At 38.2% G+C, this 17,670-nt stretch overlaps 1 protein-coding gene across 3 annotated transcripts in view; it reads right to left on the bottom strand.

The window, feature by feature from the left end:
• Positions 1-17,670, bottom strand: part of LOC127662858 (myelin transcription factor 1-like protein) — a 169,038-nt gene that overhangs the window by 75,658 nt on the left and 75,710 nt on the right. For all 3 annotated transcript variants that reach the window (XM_052154236.1, XM_052154235.1, XM_052154237.1), the window contains exons 5-7: positions 13,994-14,391; positions 8,831-9,868; positions 1,193-1,327 (exon numbers count right to left, since the gene is read on the bottom strand). In XM_052154236.1, the coding sequence (XP_052010196.1) occupies positions 1,193-1,327; positions 8,831-9,868; positions 13,994-14,391 (1,571 nt within the window). The remainder of the gene's footprint in view (positions 1-1,192; positions 1,328-8,830; positions 9,869-13,993; positions 14,392-17,670) is intronic.

Below are 17,670 nucleotides of genomic sequence, written 5' to 3'. Positions count from 1 at the left end.
CTTTTCTGAGACTTCTCAACCCGTATAAACGAGTAGTCATGCAAGTCCTATGTATAAATGTATTTAGTAAAGGTTTATACACTAAAATGTGATATAATCAAATTTTATTACATTGCCACCATAATAATGGACTATTTCAAATCTTTACGTGATCTGGCTCTCGTTTTTCTTTCCGTTCTACTTAAGAGTTCCCACTCACTGTGGTGGAGCGACCACGTAATTTTATTATTGTGAATAATTTAAAAAATGTCTGTTACACAATCCTCCAACTTTCACAATTGTCCATTACCGCCAGAGCTGTAACCAAACACGCAGCACAAACGTATGGCACTTAGCAGAGGTTAAAAATGATTTCCAAAACAGCTTTTGGATTATAAACTCAGAGATGCTGATTAGAACGGTAATTAAATTACCACACGACCTTGGTGTTTGTTATAAAACAGTAGGTATGTAAGTTGGACGGGAATTTTCTCGCGGGAGATGGGAGAAAAACACAGACATTTCAGATTCGGACGGCAATAAAATCACTGACTTCCCCCTGTAAATGCTGCAATTACCTCACGTCCCCATGTAAAATAATTGCCATCCGAATCGGGCTTTTGTTCAATAACAACTACAACAATGGTCCCTCTGTGTGTGTGTAGGAATCTCTTCTTATCATTCAATCTGACTGCGCACCAGTGGGTGGACCAAAGAGGCGATGATCTCTTGCTGTGAAGGCAGTCATGCATTAAGGAAGGACCCTAGTGACGTAGGGAAGTCGCGGAAGAAGAAAACGAGCCGTTTTTGCAGCTTGGGGACCATAAATGCTCTTTTTGGACTAGGGAGGATGTTTTGAGTTCTGAAACTTACTGTAAGTTTTTATAGTACAATAAACTGTCAAAATGTCAAAAGATGTCAAAAGATCAAGGAAAATTAGATTCCTCATGACATATCCCCTTTAAAATATAACACACCGATATAAATTTTTTTAGGGTACAGTGTTTAAAATGTCCTACATAACTAATTACTTAGATGTTTGCTTGATTTTTTTTAGTGAGGAGGACGACAGCATGCATAATGAACTGAAGAATGTGTCACTGAAAACTACCACATACACAAACACAGACAGCAAATAAAAGGGCAAAGACGGAAACGAAGAATGCAAGCTCGTGTAGGACCAATGCTTATAAACAGTGTGAAGTGTACTTACTTTCTGGTGGGACTCTGTCTTTATGGGGGCATCCTGACAGACTGCGATGATGAGGGTACAACCCCGTCACATGACCTGTGCCATCACAACCAGGCGTTGGGCAACGACTGTCTTTCTTCCCTGAACGTGAAGAATCTAAGTATGCACACACAAAAGTATGATTAATTATCTATTTATAAGGCAACATGCAAGTAGACAAGTCTTTAATTGACATGCCCTAACTCTGAAAGTTGGGGCTCAAAGAAAAGTCTTTGTGATGTGTGCTCAACTCATGACTCGATTTAACCAATAATGTAAATTACCATAGAAAGTACTTTAGATATGTCTTTATTTCTTAAAGGGATAGTTCACCTAAAAATGAAAATTCTCTCATCATTTACTCACCCTCATGATATCCCAGATTTTAATGACTTTCTTTCTTCCGCAGAACACATTTGAAGAAAAAAAAATAAATCTTAGCTCAGTAGGTCCTTAAAATGCAAGTGGATGTTGATCAGACTTTTGAATCTCCAAAAAGAACAGACAGTCAGCATAAACGTCATTCATACGACTCCAGCGGTTAAACTAATGTCTTCTAAAGCGCTACAATCACTTTTGGTGTGAAAAAGATCAATATTTAAGGACCTTTTTAACTATGAAGCATCACTTCCGGCTAGCAGCGTTTGCATTTTCACGCGAGAACTTCTGTACATGCGACACACCCGGAAGATCAGCGCTGTTTACAAGTGAGTAGGAGGAACGCTTTACAGAAGCTTTATTGGTTTTGGTTTAGATCTGTATTTGTATCTGTATGTTTTTTAACAATGGTGTGTTTGTTTGATTATCCTGGATGACTCAACTGAGAGAAAAAACGTGAGATAACTTAGCATGTCAACGCGAATATGTCACATGAGAGACCGCGTGAACTCTTGTAAATGCGCATACTGCTGCTGACATGCGGAAGCCATGGTTTATAGTAAAAAAGTACTTAAATATTGATCTGTTCACACCAAAAGCAATCGTAACGTTTTAAAGGACATTAAATTAACCGCTGGAGTTTAGTTGGTGTGTGGATGAAGTTTATGATGACTGTCTGTGATTTTTGGAACTTCAAAAGTTGGATCACCATCCACTTGCATTTTAAGGACCTACTGAGCTAAGATATCTCTCTATCTTTCTTCAAATGTGTTCTGCTGAAGAAAGAAAGCCATACACATCTGGAATAACATGAAGGTGAGTGAATGATGAGAGAATTTTAATTTTGGGGTGAAAGATAAGGCATTTTTATATGTCATAAATCTTTATTGTCCCTTCCAAAAGCAATTTCTGTTGCAGCATCTGATGACAAACACCTCCATACAAACAATATGAAAAAAAAAAAACAAATAAGACAGAGACAAACCACAACCTTAAAATAAAAACAAGTAATACAGAACCATATAACAACCATTATATAAATCACTGTTTAACTATCATCCCATACAACTGACAAATACAGGAACTAACTACATCGGCCAACTCATCATTATCAGTGCAACAGTCTATATATATACTGTAAATGTGACAAGGAGGAGGGCGTGGCCAGGCCGTGACGATGGATGCCTGGCACTGAGTTGCCCCAATCAGCGGGAGAGAGATAAGGAGGAGTCAGTGATGTCAGTTCGAGAGAGAAACACACAGAGCTGTTTTTATGTTTGCGTTATTTAAGTCTTTTTGATTGTTCAATCCGGTTCCCGCTTCCTCCTTAGTAGGGAAGGCAGAGGTATGCCACAAGATATATATATATTTTCAGGAAAGTGCATTAACAAAAATGGTTTACATTTCTGCTTTTTGTCTCAGTTTAGTTCCATTGTAATTGCTTCACTGTAAACATGATTTTTGCTTTAAAGGGGACCTTTTATGCAACATTCACTTTTACATGGTGTTTGTAAATAAATGTGAGTCGGCAGTGTGTGTGTGTACACAACCACCTTACAATGATAAAAGTCCCCCCACTCCTCTTTCTTATATTTCTATTAGGGCTGTCAATCGTTTAAAATTTTTAATCAAATTAATTACATGGTGTCCCGATTAATCGCGATTAATCGCATTTAATCGCATGTAATCGCATAAACAAATATTGGCTGAGAATGCCCCTCATAACAATAATTCAATATATAAAGATTATACATATTTATATCAATATATAATTATCTTTAATATATTTTTAGTATTTAAAAATTATATATGTATATATAATAAAAAATATTCAGATAATTCAAATGCATTACATTCTTGTAGCAGAAGAGTTCATCATTGATAAGACCATATAAAAAGCGGCTTTAGAACACAATGTAATGTTTACTACCATATTATTGATCATAAATCAATCATTGGCACACAGTTCACAGCAATCCATTTCACAAGTGAATTTGTCATTTAGTTGGAGATTTATTATGAGGGCTTGTTTAAGGACTCGTCAATGAACAGCTGCGTCAGACATGCTTGTGTAGCATCTCGGGTGCTTTGCGTCATAAACATAAAATGTTTAGGTCACTGTGTCAAGTTAAATATAGTTTAATACTCAAAACTCTCCTTCGAGTGTTTTGAATGCAAGCATGTAACGCATGTTTGTGTTGTTCTGACTACTGAATTTTTTTCTTCACTGTATAAACTGTGCATTGCTCATAGAGCTGAAATTTCACTTACTGCCCTCTGGAGTAAACAGGTGGTAATACAAGCTTGCATTTCTCAGGAATCTTCCTTATTATGGTCCGGGGGCATTGCGATTAATTGCGTAATTCTTTTTTGTCAAATTAATCGCACTGAATTGACGCGTTAAATCGACAGCCCTAATTTCTATTCATCAAAAACAGTGTGTCAAAATGAACGGGTTCTGTTACTGCTCTAAAGTGATGTCACAGAGCAGGCCACACCCTCGACTGCTGACGGACTCCACCCTATTATCATAGATCCTCCCCTGAGTGATCTATACACAGTCCACCATTTTTTCCACGCTGGAGCAGATACATTGAGAAGAATAATGTCTCAGCTTCATAAGTGTCATAAGTGTTCTGTTGTTGGCTGTAAAAGTGAACATAAGAGTCTTCATGTACTCTCGGCATCAGAGACCCTGAAGACGCAGTGGATATGTTTTGTTTTTGAAGGAAATTTGCCCCAAAACATAAAAAAAATTGTGTATGTTTTTGCAAATAATTTTACACCAGACTGCTTTGTGAATGAGTGTCAATATAAAGCAGGATTTTCAATTTTTTTTTATTCTCAAGTATGGATCAGTACCAACTGTTCCTGTTCCAGCTTTATATCCTGAAGATGTAAGTATCGCACTTTATATTTTACCGAATGTGCTTGTTAACTGATTCCAAGGCTAGTGGAGCTAAAGTTAGCATTGTCTCTGATTGTATTCACGGAGACCAGATTGCATTATGCAGAACGGACCGCAAAACGGCGCCGCTATATGCATAAAATGACAGCGATTAATAACTTAAGTTGAAATGAACCCAGGACACTACCTCAAAGTTCTTACAGTGTAACAAACATAAACACACACAGGCACGAATGTCCTCATGTTATTGTCCTGGTTCCAGTGATTATTCTGCAGCTGTTTCAAAGCAACCTTAGAGAGAGCATACAAATGATAGAGGGAGAGATCACAGCCGAGCGGAATGCATAGTACTGGATATTGATTGTGGCTCCGGACAAAGCATGCTTTGCATAGTAAATGGCACCCATTACCATAGCGTCTGAGGATAATTAATGTGCAGTCAGTGGTCCTGTCGTTCGTTATCGGTCATACTTATACTGTTCAATTTCCATCTCCGACCCGTGCCTTCTTTAAGGAAGAGCTCCTTCCATAACTGTCAGGACTCCACTCTTTTTATGAATCATAATGCCCCTGGTTAGGCAGTGTCTGGCACTATCTTTGCTGTGGCGAGATGTTATCGTGGTGTAATGGCCAAGCGGCCCTCATTATTTTGCCATTAGAGAGATAGTGTCTTCTGTGCATGCAGGCCAAACGTCCTCTTGAGCGTGCTGTCACCCTTTCTTCATCTGGAGAGCAGCATATGAAAGTTTTCATGTGTTTAAAGGAATAGTTGGCCCAATAATGAAATAAAATAAATAATTGTCATTTATTCACCTTCATATCATTCCAAACTCATATGACTTTCTTTCTTTTGTTGAACACAAACAGAGATATTTTGAATAATGTCCAAGCTGCTGTTTTCCATAAAATGTAAGCAAATAGTGACCATGGGCTGTCAAAAAAATAAAGAAACAAATAAAGAAAGATGTAAAAGAACCAGTAAAGCACCTTAAAAGCAGTCAACATGACTTATTTGATGTATTTCAAGTCCTCTGGTGCCCCTTTGTGTGATGAGCAGACAGAAATGTAATGCATTATTCATACAAACAAATCTCTCCTAATCCAAATAATAGATTTTGGCAATCCAAATATGGCAGTAAACAAGTTGCATCAGGTTTGACATCAATGATGTTTGGCCACAATATACAGTATATGAGAACTAATATTTTTTACGTTTATGGCAAACAAACTGCGGCATAGGCGGCATATTTGGATTGAAAACTACAGAAAAGGTGAATATTTTCAGTGAAAAAATTAAATTTGGTCTGTTCCTCGCACAACTTTTGTATGACTTCTGAAGACTTGGAATATAGCGTACTTTGTGGTACTTTTATGGTGTTTTTTTGTCCTTTTTGGAGCTTGATGCTTGAGCTTAATGTACGGATTACTCCAAACCTCCATCTATTATTCACCTTAAAAACCTTGGCTGATTATAACACTAAATATAATTTAACTTGCTTTTGGCACCCCCTGCTGGATATTTCACTGGGAAACTGCCGTTAAACGTGTAATAAGGCATGTCATTTTGTTTTGCAAAAATGTTACTGCAGTCATGTAATGTTAATGAGACCAGGCAGGCTTAAAATTGGGAATTATCTAAAAATTACTATCTTTGCAAATATTTTTTTGCAAAAAAAAATAGCTTTCCATTTATAATTGTCTGAATAATATTCTCATGGTTTCAGGCATGCAATAATCCTTTAATCTGCTCTCTCAATTCCCAGAGTATCACAAATATACCAAGAGACTCCTTGGGAACGTCTCGTAATAAGCATATTTTTCTGTGCGGTGCTCCACGCTTGATCTCCAAAGCCAGAGCGGTTTTTCCAAGCAGAGCTGCTCTCTGGATTTATAAATAGACAGCACGAGCACAGGCTGCATCCCTGGGATGAGATTTGCTGTCCTCACGACAGTGCAGATTGCCATTACTTATGCCTGACAAGCTTAGCCTGTGATGTGGCCCTGCTGGACTATTTGAACAACAATAAGACAGTGCTGTTTGCACCGCAGGGATGGAGATGTTTGAGAAAGCTTGTGCTGCGGTCAGTGTGGGATCCTCTCTCAGAGCAAAGGAACCTACAAGCACTGTAGCACTGAACATATCCACTTTAGCTGACCTTTTTGCACTGAGGATGTAAAAGGTGTAGGGTGATATCATATTATTATTGCAGAGAAGTATTACTAGTTACTAGTTGCTTTGTAATAAATCACACATTATAACTGAATATATATATCTATATATATATATATATATATATATATATATATATATATATATATATATATATATATATATATATATTGCAACGTCACACAGACTTCAGGTTTCAATAAATCTCTTAAAATGGGATAACTGGAAGATTACTGACCCCCATACACACACACATAACAATAGAAGATCTACTGTACCACCATCTGAGATCTACAACTCTACACAATGGTAAGACACAACTAGAGAATGTAAATCCAGCACTCTTTGATATTTAACGTAAAACACTACCCCAAACCCGTTTTGCACATTTTTACCAAATGACTGAGTTAGTCAGTCCAAAGTCAGTTCTTACCCAGCCGCAATAACCATAGGAATAGTTCACAGGAATAGTTCACTCCAAAATAAATTCCCTCATCATTTACTTTCTTATGCAGTACACAAATTAAGATTTTTAGAAGAATATTTCTCCTCACATTACAAGTGAAAAAGGTACAAAAAGAAGGTCAACTTTAACATCCACATTCTCTATCTATGCATTTACATCCTTTTTGGACCTTCATAGTTCTGGTCACCATTCACTTGCATTGTGAGGAATTATAATTTTTGGGTGAACTGTTCCTTGATAATGTTTTTGGGCTGAAGGTTACAGGGTTGAAGATCAGTTCAAAAGGAGTTAAAGATCAGTGGCCTTCAATATTAAATATCATTACAAATATTATTCTTGAGCCAATAAAATAAATAATGTAATAATTGTATGTAATTATGTCTTTCCCGTATGAAAAAGCTACAAATAAAAATAGAGCAAAACGTGACTGTGGCGACATTTTTGCAAAATGATTTTCCGTTGTTATTTGCACGCATCAGGCCAATTCTGACGTGAAAAAATAAAAAAATAAAAAGGTAAGAAAGAAAGAGAGAAAACATAGAAAAAGTAAGAAAGAAAGAAACAAAGACAAGATAAAATAGCGTTAACAAAGAAAGAAAGAAAAAAATAAAAAGGTAAAAAAGAAAGAAAGAAGAAATAGAAAAGGTAAGAAAGAAAGAAAGAGAGAAAAATAGAAAAAGTAAGTAAGAAAGAAACAAACAAAGACAAGATTAAATAGAGGTAACTAAGAAAGAAAGAAAGAAAAAAAGATAAAATAGCGGTAACTAAAAAAAGATCAAAGGTAAATAAAAGAGGTAAATAAAATCAAAGAAAGAAAGAAAAAAGTACATTAACTTAGCATTTTATTAGGTACATCTACTTATTCACGCGATTATCTAATCAGCCAATTGTGTGGCAGCAGTGCAATGCATAAAATCATTCAGATACAGGTCAGGAGCGTCATTTAATGTTCACATCAACCATCAGAATGGGGAACAAATGTGATCTCAGTGATTTGGACCGAGGCATCATTGTTGGTGCCAGATGGGCTGGTTTGAGTTTTTCTGTATCTGCCTATCCTCTGGGATTTTCATGCACAACAGTCTCAAGAGTTTATTCAGAATGGTGCCAAATAACATCCAGTGAGTTCTACAGAAGGAAACGCCTTGTTGATGAGAGAGGTCAACAGAGAATGGCCAGACTGGTGCGAGGTGACAAAAAGGCTACGGTAACTCAGATAACCCCTCTGTACAATTGTAGTGAGCAGAATATTATATCAGAATGCACAACATGTCAAACCTTGAGGCGGATGGGCTACAACAGCAGAAGATCATGTCGGGCACTTTATTAGGCCATAGTGTTCCTAATAAAGTACTCGGTGAGTGTAAATTTAAAGTAATTTGAATGGAAGAAAAATTGAGGTAAAACAAACCTTTTAAAATGCATATAATGTTTATAAATATAGTTACATCTACTGTCTGGAGAGGACACTAAATAGAGTTAAATATATGAACTAATGTGACTAGGTTCAATATGCTGTTAATGTATATGATTAGAGGAGTCATAAGTCATGGAGACACAAATGTTGCAGTTTCCACTAGAAGCTGTTGTCAATGCAAAGATGAATAACATTTTCCAGTTTATATTCCCTAAATCAAGTGCTCACAGGATAAACAGTGCAGTGATTTGTGTTATACAATAATGAAAACTTGAGATTACCTTTAAGGAAGTAGGGCTTCTTCAGCCCATCATGGTGAAGACGGTTCTTCCGCTCCTCTGCACAGCTATGCCTCAAAGCGTCCTCACGCAAATGCAGTCTATCTCTTCTGGCTGCTTCAGAAGCCATTTTCTCCCGCATGGCCTTGGCCCGCTCTGTCTCCAGTGCTATGGCCTTCTCCAGCAGTGACAGGTTGCCCTTGGTCATGTCGAAGACTTCCTCCGAGCGGTCTGATGTGACAGAGGTGGTGTCTTCATCGCAGTCCTGGAAGCCCTTGTGCTCTGCTCCGCAACTGGAGAACGCCTTGGAGCGTGGGCTGAGCTGCTCCTCCAGCTTCATCAGGTTCACCATGTCTGAGTAGTTGCGCTCGAGGACGTGATGTTCCTCAGGATTCTGATACTGTTGTTGGGCCTCCTGATAGAGTTGATACACCTGCTGGTTATTGTTGAGGCGCTCGGCTGGCTTGGTCTCACTTAGCTTGCGTGCCAAGTCAAAGCACTGGTTGCGAAGACACTCCAAACTGCTCAAACAAACTTCCTCATCGCTTTTCTCCACCATCTGACCATTAACGGTGAGTTTACCCTGCCCACAGTTGCCAGTGAGTCCATTAACATTGATGTTGCCGCAGTCCCTGTTTTCGAATCCATCGTCCTGATACGGCCTCTCTTGGAGGTTGTCTGAGAGCGTAACTCCGTGACCCTGTGCCAGGAGCTTCAGCGAGTCCACGGTCTCCCTCACTACATCACTGTTGACGTCTACAGTCAGCTCACCCTTTCTTAAGCTGTACTCACCTTCCTCGTCATCTTCCTCATCTTCCTCATCATCATCTTCATCATCTTCATCTTCTGCACTGTTTGAGGAGTTGCTGTTCATCTCGGACTCAGTCATGGCACGGTAAGCGGCATCCTCAGCGATTTTGCCGAGGTTTAGCAGAGATTTGGCCACCAGCTCATCGTAGTTTTCATATTCGTCATTGTTGTTGTCGTGCTTCTCCATGATGGGGTTTGGTTTGCTGAGACTGCGATTCATTTGGTCACTCTCTGTGAGAGACAAACACATTATTTTTTAATATGTCTATCACAATCCAAATTCCAAAAAAGTGATTTGTAAATGATATTCCCCCTTTGATATATTGAAAGCACTACAACTACACATTATATGATATTTTACCTTGTGAATTTCATTATTTTTTTTTTTAAATGTACAGTCATTTCAAATCAGATGATTGTAACATGCTCCAAAGAGTTGGGACAGTCAAGTGGTTTCCACTGTGAAACATCATCCTTTCTTCTAATAATACTTATTAAGCATTTTGGCACTGAAGACACAAGTTTGTTAAGTTTAGAAAGTGACATTTTCCCCATTTATCCATTATGTAGTTCTTTAGCTGCACAGTTGTACGGGGTCTTCGTTGCCATATTGTGTGCTTCATAATGCCCCACATATTCTCAGGTCAGGACTGCAGACAGGACAATCTAGCACCCACACTCTCTGCTTACACAGCCATGCACTTGTAAACTGGGCAGTAAAATGCTGGAAATGCAGGTACATCCCTGGAAAAGACAGTGCTGGATGGCAGTATATGATGCTCCAAAATTTGTACATATCTGTATTTATGGTGCCCTCACAGATGTGCGAGTTACCCATGCCATGGACACTGACATACCCTTGGCCAATACATACACTGGCTTTTGAACCTGATGTTGATAAAAGCTTGGATGGTCCTTTTGGACTATCTTGAGAACATGATGGCTGTGTTTTTCAAAAACTATTTGAAATGTGGACTCATCAGACCAGTTTCACTGTTTTACGTTCCATCGAAGATGAGACCGAGCCCAGAGAAGTCGGCAGCATTTCTGGACAGTGTTGATGTAGGGCTTCTGCTTTGCATAGTAAAGTCTTAACTTGCATCTGTGGATGCAGCGGCGAGTGGTGTTGACTAACAAAGGTTTAGTAAAGTAATCCCAAACCAATGTTCTTAAGATGAATGATGTTTTTAAGACAGTGATGTCTGAGGGATCGGAGATTGTGCGCATTCAGAAGTGGTTTTCGTCTTGCCCTTTACGCACCGAGATGTTACCAGATTCCTGAAATATTTTAACTACATTGTGCACTGTTGAGGGTGAAATGCCCCAAATCCTTCCAATTTGTCTTTGGGGAACATTGTTCTCAAAAGTGGTGGATTATTTGCTGAAGCATCTGTTGGCAAATTGACAAGTCTCGAATGATCCTTGCTCTTGAAGGACTAGGCTGTTTATATACTATTACACGATTGCCTCACCTGTTAAACATCTCCCGTTTCACATCGCTTTGTTATTCAACTCGTCAAATTGTTATTAGTCTTAAATTGCCCCCGTCTCAACTTTTTTGGAGCGTGTTGCAATCATCTGATTTGAAATGACTACATTACAAAAACTACGAAATTCACGAGGCAAAACATCATATAATGTGTAGTTGTAGTGCTTTCAATATAGCAAAGAGTGAATATAATTTACAAATCACTCCTTTTTGTTTTTATTCACATTTTTCATAATGTCCCAACTTTTTTGGAATTAGGGTTGTAAAACATTTATTACATCTCTCTAGAATACTCAATAATGGGGGGTAAATTGCACCATCCAGCAGTCTGATATCGATGAAAAATCATCTCTGAGTAATCTTTCCTACTTCTCCTATCACTATGTGATATTTATAAGTAAGTTAATAAAATAATTCCATCTTAAATCAGTATTTCATGTCCAGTTATTTACTGTACTTATTTGGCAAGTATTTTTGTAACAAGTGGGATAATGAGCAGTCAGATGGTGATTTCTGTCAAATACACACCAACATAACTCAAGTCTCTCTTCCCACATAATTTCAATGCAAATCATTAATAAGTAACTTAAAGGTTATAATTCAGTTTAGATGCTGTCTGTGTATACATCTAGCCATGTAAGCAGCAAGTCAACATCGTAAGATTTTGACACAGTCAATATCTTGGTTAAGAAAACTACTCAGTGTTAATGCCAATACATGGGAATGAATCTTAATTAGACGGGAAGTCTCTGTCAGGTGTGATTGGAGAATGGGTGGAGACAGCAGAGATATCTATAGAGGATAAGACACATCAGAGCCACATTACACACCTCCTCCCTTATTTACCAGACACTTACATAGCACCAGAACTTAACCTACTCAAGCAAACCCTGACACACTGACATGGACATTTTATAATAACAAGTCTTGGTGGACTAGAATGGTGCCTCTGTATTGTGTTGGCTTATTTCCTGATTTATGTAAGGTTTGTCTAAGCAAACTTGATATCACACACAATAAATCTCAGAGCTGATCTTCTAACGTTAACTACTGAGGGTTGCATTTTTCAGATGTGGAAAATAGTGCATCTTGACAGTTTTTGCGGTTATTATCGTGGTGTACCTCAAATATGTGCAAAATAATGGGCAGTGTCAATGCAAATGTATTAAATTGCAGGTGCAAAGTTATTTTTTCTTCTTCATTTTTTTAGGTGCAAATTATGTACTATTTCAATGTTTTAAACATAGCTTTAATTGCACTTTCTTCCTTGTCGTGTGCATTACTCCCATGGATGAATCGTGGTAACTATTCTTATACTAAATAGTATAACTTTTATGATGATATTATAAATATGCCTAAATATAAGCCCATTCTAAATGTCATTTATAATAAATGCCCTATGCTACAAAAAAAAAATCAAAATAATTAAATAAATAAAATGGCATTTTGTAAGAACCATAAATGGGCGGTATATCATTATTAACAAAATTTACTCTAGTTACTTTTCATAATGTATTGCTTTAGGATTACCGTTAAGAGTGATAATAAACTATTAGTATTCTGGGATTGGGAATAATAATTTTTGATTCTGCCATTTAAAAAAAAAAAAAAACACATATTGGTTGACCACTTATCTGACTACTGGTGGGGTCATTGTTGCAAATAAAAGGCCTGTGTGTTTAAAGCAGTTCCCCAAAGTCTTTGGTTGTTATGGCCAAGCGTTTCCCAAAAGCATTGCAACCTTAAGTTGATCGTAGAGACCATTGGTTTATACGATCTACTTAGGCTTACAGTGCTTTTGGAAAACACAGCCCTGCTGCTTTAGGGCTGAGGTGGGAAAATTGTTTTTTTTTAAAGTTCAGCAGTGACCTTTTCAAACGTACCTTTCAAAAGTAAAAACATGGCATAGTTTCCTGCGATATGGCCAGATATACTCAGCTACTGTACATGCCTTGTGATGTAGATCTCATGAGTTTGTGTAAAGTCATCAAAGTTTATATGAGTGTTGTTCATTTATGAGGGCAATAGGCCCTTTTCACACTGTTAAACCTACTTCCGGTATCAACAATGGCCATTAAAATGTGTTTGATCTGATTTTTTGCTTTGTTGCCGAATCTACAGAGCTCTAATTAGGATCTTGATTATAGTAAAAGAACATTCTGAAAACTTTGAGGAAGGCATTACGTGACTGAATCAGCATATTCAGTGAGAATTTCGAGCTGCTACTTTCCCTAGACTATACCGGTTATAAATCATTTGTGAATTTGCTGTAATTTTCGGTTGGCTTTGCATTATCACAAGTGAAATTTTTTTTGTTTTTATTGTCATTTTATCATCCTTATAAATAAAAGAATGGAACCATGACTTAAATGTTCTGAGAAAACATCAATTTTGTGAGTGTTTCATTTTTTATTATAAATTTACCTAATATTCGTACTTGGTTTAACTGTAATGGCTCTTTCGGCTGCTCAAACCCTTAGCGGAAGTAGCTTTTCCCTGCAGTGACGTAGTTTCCTTTTCTTGTGCAAAATGCTAATTGAAGACTGCTTTTTAAAACTTACCTTCAGTAAGCTGTGCTGAGAGGACATTGTGTTGGGGAATTGAGCCTCTCTGTTTTGAGAGGGCTGTTTTTAGTCTGATACTGAGACCGCACTGAAGGTCACAGCAAAACCATCCAACTGCACCTCAAATTACGGTTATCTTCTTTCAAAGAAGTCCAATTGCCAAATTATCTCCCTCTACCCCTCTGCAGACTCACAATATTACTTGATTTACCTGAACCCAAATATAATAAGCTTGTGCAAAATTAATACTGTAAACCAAATTACGGTATAAGTCAAACCATGTGGATTAGTTTGCTCCCTTACCTTCTTGAATTTGATCCTCATAGTATTGCTCATCTTCTTCTACCTCCTCCTCCTCTTCTTCCTCCCCCTCTCTTTCTACTTCTTCTTCCTCTTCCTCTACCACTTCCTCCTCTTCATGTTGTACCTCTTCCTCTTCTCCATTAATCACTTCTACCTCTTCCTGTTCATATTGGTCCTCATTGTCTGTATATTCCTCCTCCCCTTCCTCATCCTCATCTTCTTCCTGGTCCTTATCCTCATCCTCCTTTTCGTCCATTGCCTCCATTTTCTCATTGCTGTAGTATTTCTCCATTGGCTGTTGGTCTGTGACAGTTAAAAAAAGCCTCTTTTTGGGTGATGGCTCCAGGGCATGACTCTCCAGGGGTTTCATCTTCTTGGCGATAGGACAGCCATACACACTGGACAAGGGGAGATAAGAAAATGCAATTAACAACCCGGTTTATGATTTGTTGGCCGTTAGTACAGTCCAGCTAGTGCAAGTCGAGAGCATGTCATTTACGCCCCATGCACAGGGGTATTTTTAGAATTAAGAAAAAATACAGCAGGGTCCAAGCCAACACACAAAATAGCAATCAATAATTAGATGTAGTACAGAGACATGCTACTGCTAGAACATATACAGATACTCAGTTAAGCATGTGCGTATGCTGCAGCACAATTAGACATTAATACAACCCCCAAGTAGCATATCTGGGCTGTGGAGGTGGGGTCAGAGAAAAATACTCTCACAATGGCTGCAGTGTAACTGGCTAATCTGCAAAATTGAGCAATTTAAATGTTACACAAAGACAGAGATGCAAGTTGATTGGCTACCCAATTACATGTCAAAGGGCCAATCAGCCAATCATTATACCATGCGAGCCAATTGGCTAACAGATAACAAGCTTTAAGAACCTATCAGATTGCACCACCCTGAGTTTATTGGCTGAACTTTGGTCATTTAAGCAATTAGCATTTTTTTACTATAGCATTTTTACATTCTGATATATGTGTCATGGTACGATACATATTGCGATACATATGCCAGTGTTCTGTATATTGCGATACATCACAATATCATGATTAGATTAGATTCTGATTCAAAAGCTCAAAATTCATTTGGGATTACAATTCATTTTTACATGCAAAAAAAAAAACTTTTTCTCGACTTTTCTATTTTTAACTCAAATGACAAGATAACGATTAGCCAAGTTTATCATTTCTACTATTCTAGCGCCAACAAACAGACTCTCAAATACCCACATCTGAATATGCCTACTTCTGAATTCTTCATGGTTTAGAGGTTTATTAATTTTTTGTGTTTTAGCCAGTTTAGGATATTGAATTTCATATAACACAACTCACAAGTTAAGATTCTGACCAGCACGTAACTCAAGTTCACCAGTTCATTAGCTTCATTGTCTGTGGAGATTTAAGTTGTAATATTACATATATGTTGTGGATATATTGATTAAACTCATGTAAAATTGGAAGCGTTTGATTGAGGTAATTAACCCGTTAGTTAAGCTCTTTCTGTTCATGCAGCTCAAGTGAGGAAATACGCAACATATTGGATAACTGGATTAGATTAATCTATTCTTCCTTCTTCTGGAAATAGATGTTTCTCTTGATGTGTCTCCTTCTGTTTGTGCACTGACAATATCTTGCAATATTATAGTTTTTCATCATATTTTATTCAGCATTAGGCTATTGTTTAAATAAATTGTTTAATTACTGCAACAAATCATCTTTTTTGACTCATCTTCATTATCGTTGACTTTCCGCTTGGGCCACTGGGGGCAGTGTTTCGCACTTCGGTCAGCACAGACCGATTTAAGGAAAAGAAAGTTCAACCAACTGTTTCTGATTTAACTGTGAGATCAGTCTGAATGCAAAGGTAACTTTAACAGTCATGTGCAGAGGTTGCACTAAACAGACTGAGTTGTATAATTTCTTTCATGGTCTATTTTTATCATACTTGTTTTAATTTTATAAGTACTACATTCAGAGGTGTAGCATCCATTTTAATGGCATTTACATGACAGTGGATAGGCTTAATGGTTTTTTGGACTCTCCAAGTGCAAGTCTAATGAAACCAAGTAATTCTTGGGTGAAGTAGCTACCTGTCAATCAACCACTGCGCTAAAACAAGATTTTTCCGATCGGAAAATGCACAGAACCTCCAGAACCACCTCTGCCAAAGAGACGCATACTACCACATGTTAATGGTGGTGACACCTGTTAATACGCATCTTACTACCAGGCAATAAACAGGGCACACACATGCAGTGGGAGTATATGTGAGAGAGACAGTGAAGTCAAAACTGATGCACTAGGTGAAACTTTGAAAATGACAGCATCGGAAATTTTCTGTCAGTCTTTCAAAAAATTGGTAAATGATGGAGAATTTTGGGTTACCGCAATCCCTGATCATGTACACAGCACACACACGCACATGCACACACACACACACACACACACACACACACACATGGAAAGACCTTGCTACTGGGAGATTAGGAAGTGATTAATTGCATTTTGTAGCTTTAGCACAAATATTTTATAGATCCTCATGGCAGCATGAGCAGGTGAACTAATCATCCAATTAATAAGTGTATTGAGCTAGTCTGCACACCATTGGACATTAATCCATTTAAATTGAGTCAAGGACACCTCCCATAACAAATTTACCAAACAAATACTCAGATGTATTCGAGCAAGGAACTTCTTGTGTTTTCATTAATGAACCACAGTGATGTTTGTTCAGCCTTGTCAAAAGTATTTGTCTTTTACCACAAGGAGCTCAACTGTCATTCATATAATTTGTGACTCAGGTGGTAGAGCGGGTCAGCCACTAAACTCAGGGTTGTCGGTTCGATTCCTGACCCACATGAATCCACATGCCGAAATGTCCTTGGGCAAGACACTGAACCCCAAGTTGCTCCCAATGGCAGGCTAGCACCTTGCATGGCAGCTCTGCCGTCATTGGTGTGTGAGTGTGTGTGTGAATGGGACACAGTGTAAAGCACTTTTGTAACCGCTAAGGTGTAGACCATTTTACCATATTTGCAACTCTGTCCATCCTTCTGTCCATCTGAAAAGCCTCTCTAAAACAACTCTCCGAAACATGTCACCACACACATACTTTAAGCCAGTGTCCTCCACATGAACACACAGCACAGCTCAGGTCTAAATTAGCCAGTGTCCATCTGTCAACCATCTAGAAGATTGGCAGGCTCCATCTTTCTAGAATGTGAGTTTATTGGGTTGACCCATTCCACAGGGCACTATTTCATTTAGTGGCCCATGCACAGCAGCATATTCTCAGCCTGACATCATGCGCAGCACCCTCGACTCTCCGGGGAACACTCCTCCACACCATGATCGATAGTGCTTGACCAAACATCGCAAAAGCACATTAAAATGTCAATCACCCTGTCTGACTGACTTCCATATAAATCAGGTGCCGGTCCCCGCAGGTCTGACGCGAGCAGTCATGTAGACAGACAGAAGAGAAGGTGGAGACGTAGAGTGCTCATGGTGCAATGGGTTTACCCTGTCTGTCTGTCTCTGTTTGTCTGTCAAAGACGAGGGGAATTTAGTCCTTTTTGGACGCAAGGAATTGAAAAATTCTTTGAATATATTTAATGGTAATCGGGCAGAGATGCATTGTAATGAACGCTACAGCATGATATTCA

Source organism: Xyrauchen texanus, chromosome 22 (genome assembly GCF_025860055.1).
Source record: "Xyrauchen texanus isolate HMW12.3.18 chromosome 22, RBS_HiC_50CHRs, whole genome shotgun sequence".
Taxonomy (NCBI): Eukaryota; Metazoa; Chordata; class Actinopteri; order Cypriniformes; family Catostomidae; genus Xyrauchen; species Xyrauchen texanus.
This window is presented reverse-complemented; position numbering and strand designations above follow the sequence as displayed.